The following is a 27481-nucleotide window of genomic DNA, read 5'->3' as shown; positions in this document are numbered from 1 at the left end:
GCAACCGCTCATTTGACACAAAGTCAAACCAATGGTACCCAAGGATTTTCCGGAGAGATACAGTACTGAAGGAGTCCAGTCTTCATCTCAGGTCACTGGATAGCGTCCATGTCTCACAACCATATACTGTAGCAAGACAGGAAGCACCGGGACTCTAAAGACTTGGACCTTCATCCTTTTGCAGATATCGGGAGCGCCACACACCCCTTTCCAGCGAACTCATGACCCCCCATGCTCTCCCAATGCGTCTACTGACTTCATAGGAAGAGTCACCAGAGATATGAATGTCACTGCTGAGGTAAGTAAACCTCTCGACGAGGTCGATGCTCTCTCCGCAATCAGACACAGTGCTGATGGCCGTGCCCAAGAGGGCATTAAAGGCCTGGGTGTTGGTTTTTATCAGGACACTAACAAGCCCAGACACTCAGACTCCTCACTCGAGACCCCTGATCAGAGCTTCCATTGATTCCGCGAAGATCACAGCATCGTCAGCAAAGTCAAGATCCGTTAATCTTTCTTCACCAACAGATGCCCCACAGCCACTGGACCCCACAACCTTGCCCAATACCCAGTCCATACAAGAGTTGAACAGAGTACGAGCAGAACACACCCCTGACAAACCCCAGAATCAACTGGGAAAAACACAGCGGTTCTGCCTCCACTCTGCACAGCACTCACAACACCAGTGGACAGGCCGGCAATAATATCCAGCAACCTCAAGGGGATCCCGCGAACCCTCGATCAACTGACTCGAACGCTTTACGAAAATCGACAAAGGCTGCAAAGAAACTCTGCCAATATTCGAAGAACCAGAATATACTTTTATTTTAAATAAATTATTTGGGTGTAAACAAAAGAACCAACCAAAGTAAACTGTATGCACTGATTGACACTGCATGTAAATTGAACGATTTATAAAAATTGTTTTCTCAGACCATTCACACCCTGCTGTAACAGACTGCTTTTGAAGAATGCTCCCTCTCTGGCATTTTGCTGAGGAGTAATTAAAAGATACAGTAAACAGCATTTCTCCTGCCCGATTACTGAATTGTCCTGTTAAGAGGATGTTTCTTTCTTTAATAAGATGTTAAATTTCTACCTCTAAACTTAGGAGTGTTCAATAATTTATCTATCTGACCATGAAAATAAAATCATTACTTCTCAATGTAAGCCTGCTTGCCTCTAGTGATTTAATCCCTTTGGGATGGAAGGGTTCATCTTGGCCCTCCAGCCAACCCACTACTGCCTCCTTGAAGTCTTCATCACCCGGAAATCGCCGTTCATGTAGGAATTTAACTAATCAGTGGGACGGGTCTGGATTGTACAGTAGATGGTTAAGGCTTTATGAAGCCACATTCCCCAACAGCAGCCTTTGATTTTGGGAATTTGTGGGATGGTGAGATGTCATGAAGCAGCAATATGCTTGCTGACAATTTCACACAATATTTCTACTAAATGGCCTCATGTAATGCCTTGATTGTGAAAGTGTAGGTTTTTCCAGTAATGGCTGATTTACCTTGACATGAATTCCAACAGCAGAACACCCTTTGTATCCCAGCAAACATTTTTTTGCCATGTCTTTTAAGACAGATTGCTGCACATGAAATTTCTTGGGGGTCAGGGAGCTCTGGTCTGGTTTCCGAGTCATGGTGGTGAGCCTATGCTTCATCCCCAGTCAAAATCTATGAGATTTTCTCCAAGAAGGTCCAAGTTCTCTTGACTGAATTACTGGCTATATGCTTTCTGTCAGCTTTCGGGAAGCCCATCAGGAACCAACCTTCAAATGAGTATGGATGATTGTGGAAGCTGTGCACGCTGAACCGCTTAGCTCCTTAGCTATAACATTTAACCTTAACACGACCATCTTCCATTATCATGGCCTCAACTTTTTGGCACATTTCCTGTGAAGATGCCTCCACAGAACTCACCTTGAGAGGGCATCTTCATTCAACTCCCAACTCCATTTAAACTGCTTGGCCCAAAATGTCACCTTATAGTATGATGGAGCATCAACACCATACACAGCATTCCACCTCTCATTGATTTTCTTTGTCTTCTTCCCCTCTTTTGTAAGAAGCTCTGACTCGATTTCTTCATAGACTCACATCCTCCCTCTCTAAGTGCCTGATATGAAATGGCTTCCAACTGCATGTGTGGCATGCCAAGACAGTAACAAGTTCAGATTTGTAACACAAATATACAATAATGCAGTAGATACATTAGTGAACACTCCTCATAAAAATCCACTGAGCTGCATCAACACTGAACTCACGTAACATGTTGTTGTTACAAACATGCTGTTTGTTTTAATTTATTGTTTACCCCACACAGTTTGTAATGATGATCAAGAACATTTTTAATCTCGTGCACAATGGAGAGAAAACGTTTTATGATATAATAGCTGTACCCTACGGCTTCATCTGCGTAGTAGTGAAACTGGACAAACTTTAAAAATCAACAAACAAACAGGTATCGCTAGCTAAGCGGAGGCAAGGTACCCTCCAAAATTCAGAGGTAGACCGACTCCCCGCCCCTCCACCCACAGCCTCTGTCTCAGGTTAGTGCGAAAATATCACTCCTGCAAGCGAACTATGATTCTCAGCGCGATGAGAGAAGTCGCAAAATTCAACCAGAATGTTCAAGCAAATTCTAGAAAAAAAAAACAATCTAATCAGTTAACTAGTTCTCCTCGTTCGCTAGCTAAGCTGATGTAAGGTACGCCTTAAGGCTGGCATGTGAATGAGGATGGCCCTCCCCCCTCCCCTCGGCCTGCTGTGTCTCTTTAGGATTAGTGCAAACAAAATTGGTACCACAAGTTAACTATGATACTTAGTGCGATGAGAGAAGTCGCAAAATCAACCGGAATATTCAAGAAAGTTATAGAAAAAAAAACCCTATCTAAATCCGTTAAGTAGTTCTCTCATTTGCTAGCTAAGTGGAGGTAAGGTACACCCCTAAGGCTGGCGCGTGAGTGAGGAGGGCCTTGGCCCACAGCCTCTGTCTCAAATTAGCGCAAATATATCACTCCTGCAAGCAAATTATGATACTTAGCGCGACGAGAGAAGTTGCAAAATCGATCACAACATTCAAGCCAATTCTAGAAAAAAATCTCAATCTAAATCTGTTAAGTAGTTCTCTCATTCGCTAGCTAAGTGGATGTAAGATACAGCCAGAGGCTGGCACGTGAGTGAGGAGGGCCCTGCCCCCTTCCCCTCAGCCCGCTGTATTTCTCTCGGATTCGTGCAAATAAATCGGTACCATAAGTGAACTATGATACTTAGTGCGATGTAAGAAGTCACAAAATCAACCGGAATGTTCTAGCAAATTATAGAAAAAAACCTGATCTAAATCCGTTAAGTAGTTCATTCGTGAAAAGCGGACAGAAACACAGACAGACGTTGGATTTTATTATACATACACATACATTATATATAAAATATATATATATATATATTATAGTGGTGCCCGGCGGGCGTTCATGCCCGACCGGGACGCCCAGGAGGACCGGAGGAGGGCTTGTGGATCCTCCGGAACATGAGGGGGTGTCCTCCCTGGTTGCTGTGGGGACCACAGGTACAGAGTTTGTAGGGGCCCGTGGTCACCACCAGGGGGCGCCCCAATGCCTTGGGAGTGTTGGACCTCAATACTTCCGCCACACCGGGAAGTGCTGGGGGGAAGAGCATTGGAGACACCCGGTGGACTTCCGGTTTCACCGCTGGAGCTTCCGCCAACACAGGGGTGTGGCTACGAGCCCTCGGGATGCAGCTGGAGCCCTTCCGGGGTGAATAAAAGGGGCCGCCTCCCTCTAGTCAGTGGCAAGAGTCGGGAGGAAGAAGGACAAAGCTTGGCGGAGAGGAGTGGAGGCGGACCAGAGACTATTAAGGCATTGTGTTGTGGCCAAGGACTTGAGGGGTGGTTGGTGCTGAGGCACTGGGTTTGTGCACTGTAAATATGATTAATAAACGTGTGTGTGGTGAAACCATCGTGTCTACCTGTCTGTGTCCAGGCTGTACCCCACAATATATACACACACACATTATATTATATTATATATATGTATATATATTAAATGTGTAAACCCTTGTAATAAATATTTTCACATTGTCATTATGGGTTTTTAGGTGTAGATTGATGGGCAAAAATGGCAAATTTATCCATTTTAAATTAAATCTACAATAGAGTGAAGTGAAGGGGTCTGAATACTTACTGAAAATGGTGATGTGGTAAATTTCGAAGTGAAAAAAAAAACTGAAATTAACAAAGCTTAGAAAGTAATATAAGGGTAAATCAAAAAGTGAAGACAATTTGAAAATTAAGCGGTAACTACAAAGGATAGAGGTTGACGCAATGTAACACGTTTGTTATGGGCTTATGGGTAGATCGAACATGCACAGTGCAGCACCCTACCGTTAGTCTAGTTGAAGTTAAATGAACATGGACGTTCCGCTGAGGGATTGCATCACTGCTGAACAACATACCGTAGTGAGACTTCTTTTGGCAGAGGAAGTGAAACCTGCTGAAATTCATGATAGCATGCTGTCTCAATTTGGAAGTGAAAATAGTACAACTCAATGCAAAATTAATGAATGGGGAGAAACTGATGAAGCTCAATCTGGTCGAACATCAAAATCGTGCACGCTATTACGCTATTTAACATCAACACACCAAATGCCTTCATCAGAGAAAACAGACTGATTATGTTGTCCACAGTTGCTGCACATTTGGATATCAGCTATGGATCTGCACACGTCATAGTGCATGATCATTCGGGGCACCATAGTTTGTTTAAGACGGCTACCCAAACAGCTTGCTGATCTGCACAAGCCAACCATTCGTCTGTGAATTTCAAGATTTCACACATATTGCCCAAAGAAATTTCACTATGATGCATTGCTTAGGGGGATAGTATCTTTCTTGTCTTTCCACTTGATCACATTCATTTTACCTTTCATCATGCTGAAGCTTCACGTGACTGAGTTCACCAGGCATATCATGTCGATATCGTGTCATATGCATCAGCTTCCCTATTTGTGTCAACATCTGATGACCAATTCACATTGTCATCACTATCACTTGATTCGGCCAGATAGACAAATAGAACTTGATTTCATCCCCAGAAAGGAACTAAAGGTATAGCTTGAGTTTGTTCTAAAATTGGCTTTACATTTTATCGTTTACACACAATTGTTTGTTTTGACTGAAGGCTCTACAACACTTGTAACTGATGAATAACCACAGAGTAGCCAAAGCACATAGAAATATTCATTATTTTTTTTTTTTTTTTTTTGCAGCATGATGCTATTTTGTCCACTAGATGGCAGCAGAATATAGTCCCGAACTCTGTACATGTAAACAATGCAGCTTAACCCGAGAGGAACTACAGGCTTAACCATATTTACATGGAATTCTGACACTGAGAGACACTCAGGGTTAACACAATTTTGAGTCACATTATGGGGCTGGTGCCGAGCCAGACAGAAATGGATATATTGTATAAGACATCACTGAGCTCACCAACGCACTCATCCACAGTAACATACAGGATATATGGAACTGACAATTTAATCCACCTGCATGTCTTTGGGATTGAACACTGTCAAATCCACTCACACACAGACAGCTAAGTTAGGATGGATAGTTAGTTTAAAATGGACATACAGTGGTGTGAAAAACTATTTGCCCCCTTCCTGATTTCTTATTCTTTTGCATGTTTGTCACACAAAATGTTTCTGATCATCAAACACATTTAACCATTAGTCAAATATAACACAAGTAAACACAAAATGCAGTTTTTAAATGATGGTTTTTATTATTTGGGGAGAAAAAAAAATCCAAACCTACATGGCCCTGTGTGAAAAAGTAATTGCCCCCTTGTTAAAAAATAACCTAACTGTGGTGTATCACACCTGAGTTCAATTTCCGTAGCCACCCCCAGGCCTGATTACTGCCACACCTGTTTCAATCAAGAAATCACTTAAATAGGAGCTGCCTGACACAGAGAAGTAGACCAAAAGCACCTCAAAAGCTAGACATCATGCCAAGATCCAAAGAAATTCAGGAACAAATGAGAACAGAAGTAATTGAGATCTATCAGTCTGGTAAAGGTTATAAAGCCATTTCTAAAGCTTTGGGACTCCAGAGAGCCACAGTGAGAGCCATTATCCACAAATGGCAAAAACATGGAACAGTGGTGAACCTTCCCAGGAGTGGCCGGCCGACCAAAATTGCCCCAAGAGCGCAGAGACGACTCATCCGAGAGGTCACAAAAGACCCCAGGACAACGTCTAAAGAACTGCAAGCCTCACTTGCCTCAATTAAGGTCAGTGTTCACGACTCCACCATAAGAAAGAGACTGGGCAAAAACAGCCTGCATGGCAGATTTCCAAGACGCAAACCACTGTTAAGCAAAAAGAACATTAGGGCTCGTCTCAATTTTGCTAAGAAACATCTCAATGATTGCCAAGACTTTTGGGAAAATACCTTGTGGACTGATGAATCAAAAGTTGAACTTTTTGGAAGGCAAATGTCCCGTTACATCTGGCGTAAAAGGAACACAGCATTTCAGAAAAAGAACATCATACCAACAGTAAAATATGGTGGTGGTAGTGTGATGGTCTGGGGTTGTTTTGCTGCTTCAAGACCTGGAAGGCTTGCTGTGATAGATGGAACCATGAATTCTACTGTCTACCAAAAAATCCTGAAGGAGAATGTCCGGCCATCTGTTCGTCAACTCAAGCTGAAGCGATCTTGGGTGCTGCAACAGGACAATGACCCAAAACACACCAGCAAATCCACCTCTGAATGGCTGAAGAAAAACAAAATGAAGACTTTGGAGTGGCCTATTCAAAGTCCTGACCTGAATCCAATTGAGATGCTATGGCATGACCTTAAAAAGGTGGTTCATGCTAGAAAACCCTCAAATAAAGCTGAATTACAACAATTTTGCAAAGATGAGTGGGCCAAAATTCCTCCAGAGCGCTGTAAAAGACTCATTGCAAGTTATCGCAAACGCTTGATTGCAGTTATTGCTGCTAAGGGTGGCCCAACCAGTTATTAAGTTCAGGGGGCAATTACTTTTTCACACAGGGCCATGTAGGTTTGGATTTTTTTTTCTCCCTAAATAATAAAAACCACCATTTACAAACTGCATTTTGTGTTTACTTGTGTTATATTTGACTAATGGTTAAATGTGTTTGATGATCAGAAACATTTTGTGTGACAAACATGCAAAAGAATAAGAAATCAGGAAGGGGGCAAATAGTTTTTCACACCACTGTATTTAGGAACATGGGAGGAATAATGAAGAAAGAGAACATGCAAACTCTACAGACACCAACCCGGAACAGGTTCATGCAGGTCTGAGAGTGTTACGTAAATTCAAAGCTGCTTCAGTTTGGCTTGGATTTGAACTCTGAACACTTGGTCTATGAACCAGCACAGACATCATACCATCCAGCTGAAAAGCTGTCAACATGGATTTAAAAAAATGAGTTACCACTGATACCAAATTAACATCAGCAGTCAGCAAAGAATGCACAGTATTCTTTTATAAATAAAGACAAATCAATTGGTCCAAGTTTTAATTTTACAGTATGTCATTATATGCATTAATGGATTAATTTAAAACACCACATTAACACAAAAATAAAAGTTACAAGCAATTAATACAGATCACCACTCAGGCAATGAACTCCTTGAAAAAGTACCTGTTCGGCACGGAGAATATTCAGCAATGATATTTCCTTGCTTGAGGAAGCAAGTGCCCACGGGTTCTCGTTCAGGTGACCCAAATGTTCGCCATTGGTACAAGGGGGCACAGGCCTAGGAACAACAAGGATATCAATTAAAGTGCTGCTTTTTATAAAATAACATGCTCAAGAAAAATAAGAAAGGTCCATATATAATTTCAAAAGTGCAATCTATATTACTAACCCACAGTTAATTTATGCACGGCGGATGCACCGAGGCGCATGCGCACTGCGGCCTTGGCGCCCGCCCCAGAGTCCAGAGTCAAACGCAGCGGCTTCCCAGAGTCAGTAGGTGGCACCCAGACAACACAACCTGTGAGCGCCCAAACAACACAACCTGTACAGTCATGGATACAAACAATGAACGAAGGCACCCACACAAAGAAACCGCTTTAGTTCAAATAGGGTTATTGAATTAAATGAAAACTTTACCGTGCCTACGACCTGTGAACTACACCTGAGGTAAAGCGTGCACGCCAGGTTGTACAGCCGCCCGGACGCGACTGCCCACACCACCGCATATACCCTCCATAATATGTCATCACGCAGCGGCTTCCCACCGAGGCGCATATTGTGCCGTGGCGCACGCCCCAGAGTCAAATGCAGCGGCTTCCCAGAGTCAGTAGGTGGCACCCAAACAACACAACCTGTTCACTACACTTGCTCTAATCCATTGTGCCAGTAATATAGATCACACACCGGTCACAGACTCAAACCCAGCGGCTTCCCCGACTCAGTGGCTGGCACACGAACACCTAGGGGTGGGCGGAATGACCAAAATTCTATATCACGGTATTTTTCTAAATTATCCCGGTTTCATGGTATTCAACGGTATTTTTTTCCCCATGCATGAGTGGATGTTAACCACATTTTCCACTGCAATTACTGGCTAAGAATAACCTATTCCACTGTCAAGAGTATTGTACATTGTACAAAAAAAACATTTTAATGTGCACACAATTATTAATACAGTTTTGCATTTCCCCATAAAGTGATAGTTTTCAAGGGGGTGGCACTAATGGAGAAGTTATCACATTGCATGACAGATGCAGTCAAAATATAGAACCTTTTTATTGAACAAATTTTGCAAAAACAAACTATAATTTTGACAACATATTTTCAACCATACAAAGAGGCATTTAGACTTAGTAAAATATCCAGAAGTTCTTGTCAAAAAATTGTATTGCACCGAATATGTCTTAGAAAAGGAATAAATAGTAAATATTTTTTGTAAACCAACTACACTTTCTGTTAATGTTAACAATCTCTGTCCACTGACACGTTAAAGTGACTTTTTAAACAACTTTATCATCATTAAACTGCATAATATTTAAACTAATAAATAATAACAATAAAATAAATAATAGTATTATTACTGATAGTTGCACTATTACTTCAAGACTTCAAGCCCAGGTGCATTACACAGTATTCACCAAATTAAAATAAAATAAAACAAGTGCAACTTGGTGATGACATCTTTACCAACTGAACCATCATTTAGGCAAACTGCATTAATATGGACCTTGCTTCAAGCTGAGCTATACTGGGAAGAAAAAAACAAACTATATGTCGAGAACAAAGTCGACATTTCCACTTTATTCTCGCCGTTTATGTCGAGATTAAAGTCGACATTTCCACTTTATTCTCATAGTTTACTTCATAATTAAAGTAGAACGTCATAAACTAAACTTCTTCCTAAAATCAATGTTTAATCAATTACTTAATTTACCCCGTCATAAATTAATGCAGCACATTAAATGCTTTGTGTTACATTCCCCTACCCAGTGGTTAATCAGTACGCTTCTTAAACTGACTTCCTCCGCACTAAGAGAAGACAGCGATCACCATACAGAATCCATTCACTTCATGATATTCCTGCTTTCTGAAAATTTAGAATGCTAAGATAAATACTTGATATCATTTTCATGATGAAATGCATTAAAGCAGGTATTACACATGCACGGTAGTGAGGCGGTAGTGCTGCTCCCTCGCAGTAAGGGATCCCCAGGTGTATGTTCGGTGTAGAGAACTTTATGGCAGGTGTGACGAGGCTCCAAAAAACTAGATGTATGAATAGCTATCGCACAGGTTTAACTTAAATATTGTGTAAATGTTGGGTTTGTGATCTGCTGGTCGGAGACATGAACACAGAATTCAATGCATGTTCTTCTGAGCGGGCTATCTTTATTGCATGCATGCATGCTGTCTCTATCTGACGTACCAAAACCCCAGTTCCTATCCTTCCTTTTTCTTTCACCACATAACCAATCACCACACGATAAACGTCTTTGTGAAATTAAAACTAGTTATAAACTTAGCCCACGGAGTGTTCAGAACTTTAACAATATCTTCGTTATACATGTTTAATTATGCCATCCATTCAGAGTTGTGCCCATCTCTGAACGAGTCGCCAGCATATCGCAGGATGAATACAAGCAAAACATACACTAGCAGGGTCAATATAGCACAACAAAACCCCACATCCTACATGACTTTGAAAGGAAACTAAAGCGCCGAGTAAACCCACCAGAAAAACATGCAAATGCAAGGCAGGCACGCCACCGTTCCCCCATATGATTAATGCATGCTTTAATGCATTTCACCATGAAAATTATATTAAGTATTTATTTTAGCATTCTAAATGTTTAGAGAGAAGGAAGATCATGAAGCGAATGTATTCTTGACTACAGATCGCTGCCGGCGCGTCCTCTTATTGCAAGAAGAAGTCAGTTTAAGAATCACTTAACACAAAGCATTTAATGTGCTATATAACTTATGACGGGGTTTGAGAAAATCTAGTAAGTTAAATATTCATTTTACGATGAAGTTTAGTTTACGATGTTCTAGTTTAATGACAAATTACGAGAATAAAGTCAACATGTCGTCACACTATTACACAGTACCCAGGTACATTACACTGTATTGAAAACAAATAAAACAAGTACAACTTGGCTTGTAGTATTATCCAGTAGTATAGAAACAGTATTTACACATCTGACATTTTAAAACTAAAAGTATCTCCAGGCTCTCTGTCCATTTTCACCGCGCAGCATTCCTATGCTACCGCCCACTATTTGGTGGTGTAGCAGTGAAAAAGAGCCCTAGTGCAACAAATCTGTGTTTAGCGGTGTAGCAGTGAAAAAGGTCCTCACTTGAACAGTTTCCCGCTGCGCCACGTTCCGAACGTCATTTAGGCAATTTAAACCGGTGTTGCGGTATAAGAAAAATCCATATCATAAAAAAAATAAAAAACGGTTTTCGGTATGAACCGGTATACCGCCCAGCACTACGAACACCACAACCTGTAAACTACACGTGCTGTGCTCCACTCTGCCAGCAGTCAGCAAAGGCAACAGAATCACGTCTCCACAAAACGAAACCGCTTTACTACAGATATGCTTATTGAATTAAATGACATTTCCCCAGACGCAACCACCCTCCATGATATGTCATCCATCCAAATATCGGACGGAACAGAAACTGATTGCCATTTCTTGAATTTCTTGTGTCTCTCTAATACAGTGTTATTCAGTCTGTGAGCCACAGCACAGTGGTGTGCCATGGAAATCATAGTGTAGCTCACTTGGGTCTGAACCAGGGAGGGACAAGCTCCGCAGGTGGTCAAGACCAGTCTGAGGAGGACAGGACTACCTGGAGCAGCTGGCATAAAAGCAGCTTTGTGATCGCTATGTTAGAGCACTTTGGATGCATCTCCTGGCTGCTACAGTCCATCCGTGTGGATGTGTGGTTGCCAGAGAGTCTCACGGGGCTGGTGGATAGTGGGCATACTGTATGAGGTGCCTCTCAGGCAGAGTGGGGTGGGCAAAAGGACAAAACAGTTCAGAGATGTCACTAAGTGCCACGTCTGAGAACAGTGATCTTGGAGCTGCTTTTTACTGGTTCCTCCCGTAGCCCCGCCCCTTCAGACAGTTGAGCATGTGTATGAGCTAAAAGATGTTTAGGGTTAATTCAACAGTGGTGTGCCTTGGGAAGTTTTTGGTTACACAAAGTGTGCCCCCACAGAAAAAAGCTTGGGAAACACTGATCTAATACAAAAGGGTTTTGGAGTTCAGTTCAGGAGGCCCCCTCCCGTGGATGCAGGTTTTTAACGCAATTAATTGATTTTGTTTTTCTAATTGTTAATTGGAATCCTCCATTAATTAACTAAGCTGCCACTTCCCAGTTTCTAAGCTTTACTGTGTTACTGTAGAAATTCTAAACTGGTTAAGCTAAATCCAGTGAAGTGAGCACTTACTGTGCATGTGTCATACTGGAATAAATTCATTTTTTGATCTTTCCTGTTTAATATTTTGTTCTTTGTTAACGTTCAGGCCATTTGAGAGATCTGTGCTAACAAGTAAACATGTTGACACGTAAGCATTAGAACATTTCAACAATCTGGAAGAGAACTGGCCATTTAGCCCGACAAGGCTTGCCAATCCTATCCACTTCATTCCCTCAAAATAATATCTGGTCAAGCTTTGAAGGTCCCTAACATTCTACTGCCCGCCACATGACTTTGTCACTTATTCCATGTGCCTTTGGTTCTCGATGTGAATAAAAACTTCCTAATGTTTGTGTGAAATATTGTGTCCCCGTATTCTTGCTGATCTCCTTTAAAAGTCACAGTCTTGATCCACTGGACTAATTCCCTTCATTATTTTAAACACTTTAGTCAGGTCTCAATCTCTGTAAAGGCTCAGCTCTTTTAATCTTTCCTCATAACTCATCCCCTGTAGCCCTGAATCAGCCTAGTCGCTCTTCTCTGGACATTTTCTTGTGCTGCTATGTCCTTTTTGTAGCGTGGAGACCAAAACTGTACACTGGACCCCAGATGAGGCCTCACCAGTGTGTTATAAAGCTTGAGCAGAACCTCCTGTGACTTGTACTCTTCTAAGCATTCTGGCTGTTATGAATATTGTGGCACCCGACTGGGGGTGGTACCCAGCCGGGACGCCCAGGAAGACCGGAGAAGGGCTTGTGCCTCCTCCAGACCACGAAGGGGCGACCACCCTGGTTCCTTTGGGGGCCACGGGTACGGAGCTGGGAAGCTCAACCCTGTAGGGGCCAGTGGTTGCCGCCAGGGAGCACCCCCATGCCTGGAGAGCCCTGGACCCCAGCACTTCCGCCACACTGGGGAGTGCGGGTGGGAGATTGCCGGGAAGCACCTGGAGCACATCTGGGTGCATATAAAAGGGGCCGCCTCCCTTCACACAGTAGCTAGAGTCGGGTGGAAGAGGACAAGGTCCGAGGAGAGAGAGAAGTAGGCGGTCTGAAGAAGAAAGGCATACTGTGGTATTGGCCTGGACTGGGGTGATTGGTGCTGTGGCACTGGGGTTTGTGCATTTAAATATCGTAAATAAACGTGTGTTGGGTGCAAACACGATGTCCATCTGTCTGTGTCCGAGGCTCCTTCCACAACGTACAATTCACAAAAACATTTGTCTCATGACAGCTCAGTTATGTCTTCTGAACTAGTGTGTCAATAAAAAAGGGCAGATTTTAAAGTTCCATAAACTCCTTTTGCAAATGTTCAGCAATACAATTCATGAAGGTCTTTAAAGTAAGAAACTTCTATGGATATTGGTGAACTTTAACTCCAGTTCAAAAACTTCAGCACTTTGTCTGCAAACAGCCCAGTTCTTGATGAACTTGCTGATGATGAAGGTAGAGCCAAAGTGGTAGACTGAAACAGAAATGGCCATGCTGAGGGCATAATACTGGCCAGGGAGACAGCCATACTGAAAAAGAGAGGCTGTGGTAGATTTGACAGTTTAACCTGCAGATCTTACACCATAGAGACATAAGCTGCTCATCCTGCATCATCAAGGTCTCTACCAAGCAGACAGGTGTTTCTAGATGTAACATTTAATGAAAATGTGAAATGAGAGTAAAAACTACTCACCAGAATCTGATTTCCTTTCGCCTTCACTGTGGCGCCAAACCACTGCTTGTCTTTAAACTCCATCTGGTCTCCCGATTGATTGTAACGCTCATCTGTAAGGTGAAATAGCACAGGATGATTCATTACATTACTCTACCAGCATTGCGGGCACTCAGTTTCACTCCAGGCCCCCAGGACACATTTCTACTTTCCTTGTAACTATAGACATGCAGTGTGGTCTTATGACCAAAGTGATGGATTTTGAACTTCAACGGTGTTGCTCAATTCTCACTGGTGACTTACAGTGAAGCTCCGAGTGAAACATCTAACATCACACATAAAACGTAACATACCACACAGCACAATACAACCATATGACATCTACTGTCCCAAGTAGCCATTGCAAGTTGGTGGTCAGGTGCACTGTGAACATTGGGCATTGAAAATCACAGATTGTCCTTCTGTGGTAATACAAGAAAAAGGCCATTGACATGAAAGACAATGGCGAGCAGGCCTGCAGAGTTGGATTATGTTCATCGATTACTTTAAAGACGGCTAGCTGAGGGTTGCTATTCATGAAATTGACCTCAATTTTAAGTAATACAAGGTATCCTTGTACTGAGGGAGAGGGTAGACATCCGTGCGAGTGGGCCCAGTGACAGACTGGCGTGGCAGGTTTGATGGTGAGTGGATGGATGTTCATTATTACCACCACTCTAAACTGGACTCTGCAGGTTTGATAAAGGATGGATGCATCACCATTATTATTATTATTATTATTCCTAAAATTTTTAAATACATTAAGCCAGTTTGATTAGTTGATAGAGGTATTACTATTATTCTTACACAAAGCCTGGACTGGACTAAGTGCATTTGATAATGGATGGATGCTTAATTGTTATGAGTAATTATAATTAAGACACTGAAATGAAAGGATTTGGTTAGATAATGAAGAGATGTATTACTATTATACCCACAATCCTGAATTTTATTAAGTGTTTGCTAATTGATGGATACATTGTTATTACTATTACTATTACTAAGATCTTGAAACAGATTAAGATATAATGTATAGATGCATTACTGTCAAAATGTTTTTGCCAACAGACAGATACATAATTATTACTGTTAATAAAATTAATAACAAGTGAAACATGCAAACCAACAGTCCTAAAATAAAATGCAAATAAAAGATTAATTTTATTAAATACATTTTTTTTTTAATTTTCTAGTACATACAGTAGAAAGGTTCTAGCCCCTTTAATTTATGTAAAATCACATTACAGACAGACGCATATATAGAGATATATAGATATAGAGATAGATATAGATATATATATATATATATATATATATATATATAAATATAGATATATACACACACACAAGATTATTCCTAACACATTGAAATGCATTAAGATTGTTTGACAATAAATAAAAATAAATAATCCCGGAATCCACACTGGATTAAGTGCATTTGAAACGGAGGGCTACATTATTATTAATTACTGTATTTCTAAAAATTAATTGAGTTGGTCCGAAAATGAACAGATTTTTTTTATTAATATTATTACTATTACTACTACTACTACTAAAGCCTGAAACAGATTAAGTGTATTTAATAATGGATGAACAGATGACTATTGTTATTAATATTACTCAGTATTAAGACCTTGATCTGGACAAAGATGATCTGATAATAAACAGACACACTATTATTATTATTATTATTATTCCCACAATCTTGAGTTGGATTAAGTTAGTTTGTGATAGATTGATGCAATATTATTATAATTATTCATAATTTCTAACACGCTGAAATAGCTTAAACTAGTTTGATAACACTGCGGTGGTGTGGCGCCCTGTCTGGGGTTTGTTTCCTGCCTTGCACCCTGTGTTGGCTGGGATTGGCTCCAGCAGACCCCTGTGACCCTGTAGTTAGGATATAGCGGGTTGGATAATGGATGGATGGATAGTTTGATAATAAATATTAACAATTATTATTATTATTACAATGTATTACTAAAACACTCAAAGGGATTAAACCAGCTTGATAATAAATAGATTCAGTATTATTATTCCCACAATTCTGAATTACATTAAATGTTTACTAGTGGCCGGAAACATTATTATTATGATTATTATTATTGTTTATTATTAAAAATTCTTATTAGCAAGACATTGAAATAGATTAAAATGGTTTCATAATGTTGGTGAGGCCAGCAGGGTATGCTTACCATGTGAACTGTGTGTGGAGCCCACTGCCCCAGTGCAGCGACAGGGACACTGTGCTATAAAAATGACACAGTCATTCAGAGGAGATGTAAAACTGAGGGCCTGACTCTCTGTTGTCATAAAAAATCCTTGGGCATCCTTGATGAAGAGTAGGGTGTATCCCAATGTCCAGACTAAATTGCCCACCATTGCCTAGTCATTCTGAGCCCCTAATCATCCGGTCTCTAATCGTCTCTCTCTTTCTCACCACTTCACCACCTAAGAGCTAATGTGTGGTAAGCATACTGGTGCAAAAATCGCTGTCACTGCATCATACAGGTGGGCGCTACGCATTAGTGGTGGTGGTTGAAGTGGCTCCCCACTCACTATAAAATATGCTTTAAGTGAGAAAAATGCTATATAAATGTAAAGAATTATTATGATTATTATTCCTAGAAATGGATTGAGTGTGTTTGCTAATTTATCAGCACATTATTATTCCCAACAAACTGAAATGAAATAAACTAGTTTGATAATAAACAATTATTACTAATTATTAAGGATAGAGCTGCCAGGGAAGAAGAAAAGAGGAAAGTCTAAGCGAAGGTTTACAGATGTGGTGAAAGCGGACATGCAGGTGATGGGTGTGACAGAGCAAGATGGAGAGGACAGGAAGATATGGAAGAAGATGATCCACTGTGACAACCACTAATGGGAGCAGCCGAAAGAAGAAGAAGAAGAAGAAGAATATTATTACTATGACACTCAAATGGATTAAGCCAGTTTGATAATGAATAGATGCATTATTATTATTCCTACCATCCTGAATTGTAATAAGAATTTGCTAAAGGATGCAAAATAGTAATAATAAAATCATCATCATTTTCATAAGCATTATCAATATTACTTGTTACTAAAACTTTGAAATAGACTAAGCTGATCTGAATGTATCACTCACTACTAGTATCATCTTTCCCACAATCCAGACAGAATTAAGAGTGTATCTTAATAGATGGATACATTGTTATGAATATTATTTTTGTTATTATTATTGTTATTGCTTGAACTGGACTAAATGTGTTTGATAACTGATAGATAGATAGATAGATAGATAGATAGATAGATAGATAGATAGATAGATAGATAGATAGATAGATAGATAGATAGATACTTTATTAATCCCAATGGGAAATTCACAGTTATTGATGGAACAGTTACTATTACTACTTATTAGTAAGACAATGAAATGGATTAAGCCAGTCTGATAACAGAGGCACGATTATTATTATTACAATTTTCCCCACAATCTTGAATTCTTTATTATCATCAAATGGATACATTTGTATTTACTATTCCTAAAACATTGAAATGGCTTGATAATGAATAGATGCATGGTTACTATTACTGTGCTGTTATTATCATAATCACTATTCCCACATCCCTGAACTGGGGTACATTGCTTTGATGATGGATGTGTTCTTATCCTTTCCCTGATCTTAAACTGGATAAGCAGGTCCAGGTTATGGACGCATGGCCTATTCTAGGCAGATTAGGATTCTTCCAGGAGAGCAGGATAAAATGGCACACAAATAGTGAACTGCAAATTATCGCAACACAGTAATAATGAAGATAATAATAATAATAATAATGCATTTTATTTATAGGGGCACTTTACATTAGCAGTAAATCTCAAAGTGCAACATAAAAAGTTTAAACAAAGGCAAGGCAAGATAAAAACAGACGAAACAACATTAATTATTCTTATTCTTGTTAATATGCTTTCCTAAATAGAAAAGTCTTTAGCTCTTTTTTAAAACAGCCCACAATGTGCTGTGTTCTCAGGTTCTCTGGTAGGACATTCCAGAGCCGTGGAGCAGCGGCTGCAAAGGCTCGGTCTCCCATTGTATGAAGTTTGGTCACGGGGGGGCAAAGGCGGTAGGTATTTGTAAAACGGAGGTTTCTTGTAGTGGATTGTAATATAAGGAGTTCTTTAAGATATTGTGGAGCATTTCCATGGATACACTGGTGAGTGAACAGAGTTTGTATTCGATACGGAGATGGATAGGGAGCCAATGAAGTGACCGAAGGATTGGTGAGATGTGTTTATATTTCCGCACCCTCATCAAGATTCTTGCAGCACTATTTTGAATTTGTTGGAGCTTTTGAAGGCTCTTGTTGGGTATCCCGATGAGGTGTGCATTACAATAGTCCAGTCTGGATGAGACAAAGGCATGAACCAGCTTTTCAGCATCACAGAGGGAGAGGTAGGGACGAAGTCTGGCTATGTTTCGGAGATGAAGGAATGCAATTTTACAAAGGTGATGGATATGTATATCAAATGACAGATGGGAGTCTAACTTGACACCCAGATTTGTAACTGAAGGGGAGAGGGTAATGATACGGTGAGAAAAGGAAATACAATTTACAGAGGAACGCAGTTGATGGGGGGGGGGGTGCCAATTAAAAGAGTTTCAGTTTTGGTGCTGTTCAGCTTGAGAAAGTTCTTGGACATCCAGGTCTCAATCTCATCTAACAGGAAAAAGTTGATGGAGGTGTAAGAGAAGTCGAATCCAGTCACACATAGAGCTGCGTATCATCGGCATAGCAATGGAATGAAACTCCATGCTTGCGGATGATGTGACCCAGGGGTAGTATATAGATATTAAAGAGGGTCGGCCCAAGGACTGACCCTTGTGGGACCCCACAGGTGACAGTGTGGGTATGAGATTTAGCATCCCCCAAGGCCGCATCGAACCACTCAAAAAGCAATGCCAGAAAGTCCAACTGTATAGTGAAGATAATAATAATAATCATAATAATAATAATACATTTTATTTATATAGCGCCTTTCCCATGCTCAAGGCACATAATGAAGGAGAATATTATGATCTACCGTATCAAATGCAGCTGTAAGGTCCAGGAGGATAAGGAGTGATGGAGAGCCCTGGTCAGCAGCCATCAGGAGGTCATTGGTGACTCTGACCAGGGCGGTCTTTGTGCTGTGAGAAGTTTGGAAACCAGACTGAAATTTTTCAAACAGATTGAATTTTTTGAGGTGATCCTGACGCTGAAACAAAACAACCTTTTCCAAAACCTTAGACAAAAATGGAAGGTTGGAGATCGGACGATACTGTGCTATCACTTCAGGATCCAAAGAGGATTTTTTTAAATGAGGTCTAATTTTTGCAGTTTTCAAGGCCAGTGGGACTAAGCCGCTCTGGAGAGAGTGATTGATGATGTCAGCAATAAGAGGGTTTATATCGGATACATTAGCCTTTACCAGAGGAGTAGGAAAAGGGTCCAATGAACACGTTGAAGGTCGCATCCCCTGTATGATGTCCTCAACTTCTTTAACTGTAGTACAGAGGAACTGGGAAAGGCAGCCCATTGGCTTTGATGTAGAAACATCCAGCGATGGAAGGCTGGAGGCAGACCATGAGGAGCGGATGCTGTCCACTTTAGAGGTGAAATATTCAATAAAATTATTGCACTGCTCCTCTGTGAAATTATTACAGGTGTAGGTGTGAGGATTGAGTAAATAAATGGTTTATCACGGAAAAAAATTTCCAGGACCTGTTGTTGATTAAATTTGAATAGTATTGAGATCTGGCAGTGGTCAGTGCCCTGGAGTAGTGTTTTTGGTGTTCCCGATAAGCTAATTTGTGGACCGTTAAACTGGTTGCAACAAAACGCCGCTCGAGGGCTTGCCCAGGTGTTTTCATCTGTCGAAGCTCACTTGTAAACCATGGGGCAGATTTTACAAAAGAGATCACTCGTGATTTAACTGTTCAATAAGACACCACTTAGGACTACCATAGAACTACAATTTAGTCCGATTCCAAATGTGTGAATATATCACTTTAATCAGAGGGTGCCAGAACACACAGATGCATGATGACAGACTCACCAGCACTAACAAGGCCTCCGCTATAGGACTCGTAACTTTTTGAACAGCAACCTCGGCTCTGCTTGTTAGAACGCATGCCTCCCGCCTCCAGGCCTGGCAGTGTGAAGGCATCTTAATGCAAGTTGAGACAGGGAAGATGTTCATGACTTAATACTAAGCTGGTACTACATTGCCTTTATTTTTTCTGTCTTAAAATCTTCACTCCTTCACACCGCTGAGTGGTGAGCTCTAATATGCTCAAGCATGAGCTGCAACTAAGCTGTTTAGATCTCTTAAGAATGCCCTAATTTGTGCATAAGAACAATTTGGCCTAATTAAGTGCTGTGCCAGCTATGAGTGAATATCTTCGGTGTTATTTCACGTTCACATAATGACTGCAATGTACAAACACCATTGGCCAAGGACACAGAGGAGCAGAAAAGGTCCACTCAACTTGTAGTTTTAAATTGCCCACTACGCCACGCCAAAGTAGGGGAAAATAAATAAAGACACCTTTCTAAATGTAAAAGTGCTTTGGCTAACCTGGAAAATTGCTGTTAAAGCAGTGACGATGGCGCATCTGTTCACTCAGACTTTTTATGACTTAATTGAAGGTGAGATCACAGGAGCCATTCATCCAAGAATAAATACAGAACATTCTAGAAACGTTTGGCTCACAACTGTACAAGCGCCTTTGAGAGACACACTGCTTATGGATGTTTTCACGTGCTGCTGCACTCAGCGGGTGTGGACGTGTGGTCTGGTGGACGACTCCACTGAGTGATGCAGGCTGAGCCATCCAGACCTAAATTGGTACCAAAGCCAAGAAGATGGCAGAAGATCAGCCTTACATTTCTATTTACCGTATATACTTGCGGATAAGTCGGAACCTGATTTTACTGTATCATTTCTGGTATTTTATAATGTCGAATGCGGAACACTCACGCTATTGGTCCAAGACATTACGATATGCTAATGCCCGTCCACCTGAGAGAGTAACCACGGTGCACACGGCCTTTTTTTCTCTATGTATTGTGCCTACGTGACCACACGGTAATACCCGAACTATTCAGAAGCGACGTTTGCACTGGTTTGTGTTTTTTTGTATCTCACACCCTCATACACCTTTATCATAAGAGCATCTCTTATCTACGATGAAGCGTTCGATCAGAAGTAAATATGAAGCTGGTTTTAAATGAAAAGTCGTTGAAGTCGTGAAAGAAATTGGTAACTGTGCTGCTGCAACAAAATTTGATGTGTCTGAGAAACTGATGCGAGATTGGAGAAGGTAAGATGATGTATAAAAAAAAATAAATAAATCTAAGTGTCGTATTTTTGAACAGGCGTATAAGTTGGGGTCTGATTTTAGGATCGATTTTTTGGATTTCAAGACCCGACTTATACATGAGTATATACACGGTCTGTTTTCTATTTAGTGCCTGCGTATAGTATACAGAGTTTCTGGTGAAAACTTGACTTGTATGTTCGGTCAACATGCAACACATCACAAATCTCCAGTACCATTAGTCCTGTTTCTATGCTGTTATTACCTAAAACCTAATAAAAGAAGTGGGAGAATCAGAAACAAAGTAGCAAGTGGTGTGGCGCTTTCCGCAGGAACTTTTTCAGGAAACTCAGGAAATTTAATAGAATTCCCACCACTGGCACTCCGACATTTGTAGATTTTGGTACTTTCTTTTTGTTAGCTTGTACTGCACAGGATGTACTTTTCGTTCAACCAGGAACTATTAAGGGTGGGGCTTAATTGATGAAATGTGCTGATGAGTTGACCGCAAGCACCGGCAACATCTTACAAATCTGTAGGTAGCTTGGACTTAGGAGAGTTATCTGTGAAGATGGAGCAACATACTTGGCACCACATCACTCTTCATTGCGCCAACCACCACGTTAAAGCAATACGTGGGGGTTGGGGGTCCACAATAAACTTGAGAGAGCATGAAAGCAATAATGGGGTATGGGCACCATGAACTCCAAACACATGCCTTACTTTGCATTGTATCACTCTTCTTTGCATGTTACATATTTTAGATGAAGGCTGCAGTTCCTGTTGTGGGAACACAAAACACAAAAGTAGCCAGACCACAAGTGGCCCAGGGCCTACCACCTGCACTTCAGAACAGGTCATCCACCTGAAACCCAGCAAGTACTTAGATGGGAGATCATCTAGGAGAAGCTAGGGTTGCTGCTGGATGAGGTGTTGGTAAGGCCAGCAGAGGGTTGTGGAAGAATTATTTTAGGATAATACAGCATGCATCTTAAAGAAATAGCATAAAGGCTTAATAAATGTCAGAGGCCTGTTCAGGCAAACCAGGAAACCAGATAAAAGGTCAAGTGAACAACAAAATGTACACTGAAATATAAGAATTGGTTTAGGAAAAATGCTGAGATGGTCAAGTAAATAATGTACCAGAAGAAAGGTTGATGTAATATACAAAATGTACTGAAGGATGACTAAGAGATGACTTAGAAATTAGCAGATGTCCTATAAAACGACGAGAATGGACAGTTGTTATATTCACAGAAATTTCAAGGGTGGTAGCCAATCTCAAAATATATAAGAACCACCAGAATATAATGTAATATACTTTTATTTTATATAAATCATTTGGGTGTAAACCAGTGAACCAACCGGAGTAAAATGTATGCAATAATTAACTATTTTGTCTTGGTAGAGTAATATATTGCTCTACTTTCCCCTTTTGTATTATTAATAAGTAGCCTTTGTCAGAATGCCTAATCTCCCAGACTTACCACTGTTTATAAGGTACAAGTAAGCCCGCGATTCTCTAGAGCAGCTGTGCGCAACCTGCGGCCGTACGGCCGCATGCGGCCGTGGGCAAGGACTTTGGCGGCCGTGGACGTGTATATTAAAGTGTACGTAATGGCGGCCGTGCAGGTGTAGGGTCTCTGGACTCCAGCGAGTAAGGGGTCAACGCCGCGGAATCTTTGTCGGCCGGGTTGGTATGGTGACGCCGAAAGCCGATTTGCTTACTTGAATATTAAGTTCGGTTGAAATGGGCTGACACCCAGGAGTACATTTGAAGTCACGTGACTAGCGGCTAGCCAATATGGAACTGAGAAGGAAATGGGAGTGTACGCCTGTACGGCCTTGTGGCTAAGTCCATACACTGCCTATCGCCATTAGCAAACGGTCATCATATGTGCGAAGCAGCGTTTTCCAGAATGAAATATCTGAAAAAACAAGTACCGAACCCGATTGGTAGACAGCAATCTAGAGTCTGGAATACGGCTAATGGTCTCCAGCGAGTCCCCTGACTTTGCAAGTCTGTCTGCAAACATGCAAGAGCAAGGAAGCCATTAATGGCGATGTTTTCCAAACTTCCTGAAACAATTGCTGTAAAGGTTTTTTGTCCTATATGACGTTTCGTAGACATTTTTTTACATATGTAGACCAGTAAATTGAATATTGTCAGATATATCATACTCTTGTTTTAATGTGTAATCTGTAAATTTTTACATAAATCATAAAACATTAAGTTTACTTGGACTTACTGGCGGCCGTTATTAAAGTAAAAAGTCTGTAGTGCGGCCGTCAATAGCGGAAAGGTTGCGCATGCCTGCTCTAGAGAATCGTAAATCCAAGAATGGCAATCAGTTTCTGTTCCGTCCGATATTTGGATGGATGACATATCATGGAGGGTGGGTGCGTCTGGGGAAATGTCATTTAATTAAATAAGCATATCTGTACCAAAGCGGTTTCGTTTTGTGGAAACGTGATTCCGTTGCCATTGCTGACACCGACTGCTGGCAGAGTGGAGCACAGCAAGTTTAGTTTACAGGTTATGGTGTTCGTGTGCCAGCCACTGAGTCTGGGAAGCCGCTGGGTTTGAGTCTGTGACCGTTATGTGATCTATATTACTGGCACATTGGATTAGAGCAAGTGCAGTGTACAGGTTGTGTTGTCTATGCGGTGGTGTGGGCAGTCGCGTCCGGGCGGCTGTACAACCTGGCGTGCACGCTTTACCTCGGGATTAGTTCACAGGTCGTAGGCATGGTAAAGTTTCCATTTAATTCAATAACCCTATTTGAACTAAAGTGGTTTCTTTGTGTGGGCGCCTTCGTTCATTGTTTTTATCCATATGGGCTCGTTTACAGGTCGTAGCCATACAGGCTCGTGTTTGTATTACTAATCGTTGAGCTCCCTCCATTTGGATACGTGCCTCCTTTACCTGTGCTGTGTCAGAAGCGCGTTGTGGGCGTGCTCGTTCAATGTGTTTATCCATACGAGCTCGTTTTGTATTTCCGTTAGTTGAGCTCTTTCATTGTGGAACCGTGATGTCTTTGCTTCTGGTGTGTCTGAAGCGCGTTGTGGGAGCCTCCGTGTATTGTTGTACCCATGCGGTCTTGCTTGTGGTGCTTTTGAAGCGCGTTGTAGGAGCCTCCGTTTATTGTGTTTATCTTTGTGGTCTCGTCCGTGTTGTTCTGTGGCTGTGTCAATAGGTAGATTGAACATGCCACACAGACTGCTGGCACAGTGGAGTAGAGCAAGTCTAGTTTAAAGGTTGTGTTGTTTGGGCACCACCTACTGACTCTGGGAAGCCGCTGCCACGCTTCGGTGCATCCGCCGCGTCTGCCATGCATAAATTAACTGTCATTTAGTAATATAGATTATAGTATATAACTTCTCCCCACCTTCCCATCTATATCTATAACCTCAGGCAATTAGGTATAGTAAAAGACAAGTAGGAGTTAAATTACAATTTAAACAATGTATTATTGGTAATATTAATAAATAATAACAATATGCAAAGAACAGTTGAATATTGGCAACCATACAACTTGATTAAATGGTGATGTGTAGTTTCAGGTGGCACACAGACTTGTTAGTTACTTAAAAATGTCTTTAGTTAAGGCATCATTTGTGGTCAGCTCGCCGCATGCCTGTTCAATATGGATGGCGAGCTGTGCTCTCCATTGTGTTGTCCTTTCAGTTCATAAGTTTGGTAAGAGAGAGAGATGCTCCTTCATCAGATGTTAGTAAGAAAGAGAGTGTGAGGTTAAGCAAGTAAATTTATAGATTCTCTGTCCAACCCCTATAACCAATAGGGCGTCATGGTACTTAAAGGCTTCTGATACAAGCCAATTCCAAACAGCCATACTTCAGACCAATGGGGAAATAGAACATCTTAACACCTGCCACCCCCCAAAACCATATGTTAAGGTAAAGCTTGGCAGTTAGGCAGCCTGGCTTTCTTGCGGAGGTTGAAAGACTTTAGCAGAGGAACAATTGTCAGACTTGTTTCAGGCACTTCCCCCCCAAACTCTGTCGAAAAATTCAAAGAGACTCAGTCGTAAAACGGGGGGTAAACATGAATGCTTCTCACTAATGTAACACTAAATTACATTGCTTTGCCTAAAATACAAATAAAGATATACAAAATATTTATCAAGTTATATGCAAAATCTTACACCACAACATTAACTGTATGTAAATTCAACAGTTTATCAAATGAACCTCTATTCTTTGTTTTCTCTGACCATACTGACCCTGCTGTTACAGACCACTTTTGAAAAATGGTCTCTCCAAGGCATTTTGCTGAGGAGTGACTAAAAAGATACAGTGAACAGCTCTTCTTCTGACTGATTACCGAATTGTTCTGTTAGAGGACATTTCTTTCTTTAATAAGATGTTAAATTTCGACCACAGGGTGTATACCCCGTGGTCTGAATATGGATCCCAATGTCCCAGGGCAGTGACAGGAATGCTGCGCTGTAAAATGGCGCCATTCTTAAGATGAAAAATGAAAGCAAGGTCTTGACTCTCTGTGGTCATAAAAGATTCCTGGGTATCCTTCGTAAAGAGTAGGCGTGTATCCCGATATCCCGGCTAAACTGCCTATCACTGCCTTCTCCATTCCAGCCCACTAATCATCCCCTGTCTCTAATTGTCTCTCTCTCACCACCTAACAGCTAATGCATGGCGAACGTACCGGCACAAAAATGGCTGCTGTCGTATCATTCAAGGGGATGCTGTACATTAATGGTGGTTGAAGTGGCTCCCAAATTGCGCTTTGAGTAGTGAGAAAAGCACTATATACAGTTAGGTCCATAAATATTTAGACAGAGACAACTTTTTTTCTAATTTTGGTTCTGTACATTACCACAATGAATTTTAAATGAAACAACTCAGATGCAGTTGAAGTGCAGACTTTCAGCTTTAATTCAGTGGGGTGAACAAAACGATTACATAAAAATGTGAGGCAACTAAAGCATTTTTTGAACACAATCCCTTCATTTCAGGGACTCAAAAGTAATTGGACAATTGACTCAAAGGCTATTTCATGGGCAGGTGTGGTCAAGTCCGTCGTTATGTCCTTATCAATTAAGCAGATAAAAGGCCTGGAGTTGATTTGAGGTGTGGTGCTTGCATGTGGAAGATTTTGCTGTGAACAGACAACATGCGGTCAAAGGAGCTCTCCATGCAGGTGAAAGAAGCCATCTTTAAGCTGCGAAAACAGAAAAAACCCATCCGAGAAATTGCTACAATATTACGAGTGGCAAAATCTACAGTTTGGTACATCCTGAGAAAGAAAGCAAGCACTGGTGAACTCAGCAACGCAAAAAGACCTGGACGTCCACGGAAGACAACAGTGGTGGATGATCGCAGAATTATTTCCATGGTGAAGAGAAACCCCTTCACAACAGCCAACCAAGTGAACAACACTCTCCAGGGGGTAGGCATATCGATATCCAAGTCTACCATAAAGAGAAGACTGCATGAAAGTAAATACAGAGGGTGCACTGCAAGGTGCAAGCCACTCATAAGCCTCAAGAATAGAAAGGCTAGATTGGACTTTGCTAAAGAACACCTATAAAAGCCAGCACAGTTCTGGAAAAAACATTCTTTGGACAGATGAAACCAAGATCAACCTCTACCAGAATGATGGCAAGAAAAAAGTATGGAGAAGGCGTGGAACGGCTCATTATCCAAAGCATATCACATCATCTGTAAAACACGGTGGAGGGAGGCAGTGTGATGGCTTGGGCGTGCATGGCTGCCAGTGGCACTGGGACACTAGTGTTTATTGATGATGTGACACAGGACAGAAGCAGCTGAATGAATTCTGAGGTGTTCAGAGACATACTGTCTGCTCAAATCCAGCTAAACACAGCAGTCAAATTGATTCATGATACAGATGGACAATGACCCAAAACATACAGCCAAAGCAACCCAGGAGTTTATTAAAGCAAAGAAGTGGAAAATTCTTGAATGGCCAAGTCAGTCACCTGATCTTAACCCAATTGAGCAGGCATTTCACTTGTTGAAGACTAAACTTCAGACAGAAAGGCCCACAAACAAACAGCAACTGAAAGCCGCTGCAGTAAAGGCCTGGCAGAGCATAAAAAAGGAGGAAACCCAACATCTGGTGATGTCCAGGAGTTCAAGACTTCAGGCTGTCATCGCCAGCAAAGGGTTTTCAACCAAGTATTAGAAATGAACATTTGATTTCCAGTTCTTTAATTTGTCCAATGACTTTTGAGCCCCTGAAATGAAGGGATTGTGTTAAACAAATGCTTTAGTTGCCTCACATTTTTATGCAATCGTTTTGTTCACCCCACTGAATTAAAGCTGAAAGTCTGCACTTCAACTGCATCTGAGTTGTTTCATTTCAAATTCATTGTGGTAATGTACAGAACCAAAATGAGAAAAAAGTTGTCTCTGTCCAAATATTTATGGACCTAACTGTAAATGTAAGAAATTATTAC

General features: G+C 41.1%; 1 protein-coding gene across 1 annotated transcript in view; it reads right to left on the bottom strand.

The window, feature by feature from the left end:
* Positions 1-27481, bottom strand: part of itgav (integrin, alpha V) — a 210282-nt gene that overhangs the window by 102802 nt on the left and 79999 nt on the right. The window contains exons 3-4 of the mRNA XM_028806227.2: positions 13654-13745; positions 7707-7821 (exon numbers count right to left, since the gene is read on the bottom strand). Coding sequence (XP_028662060.2) covers positions 7707-7821; positions 13654-13745 — 207 coding nt within the window. The remainder of the gene's footprint in view (positions 1-7706; positions 7822-13653; positions 13746-27481) is intronic.

The sequence above is a fragment of the Erpetoichthys calabaricus genome, chromosome 8 (genome assembly GCF_900747795.2).
Source record: "Erpetoichthys calabaricus chromosome 8, fErpCal1.3, whole genome shotgun sequence".
NCBI lineage: Eukaryota > Metazoa > Chordata > Cladistia > Polypteriformes > Polypteridae > Erpetoichthys > Erpetoichthys calabaricus.
The sequence above is the reverse complement of the archived record's forward strand: the minus strand, read 5'-3'. Positions and strand labels throughout refer to the sequence as shown.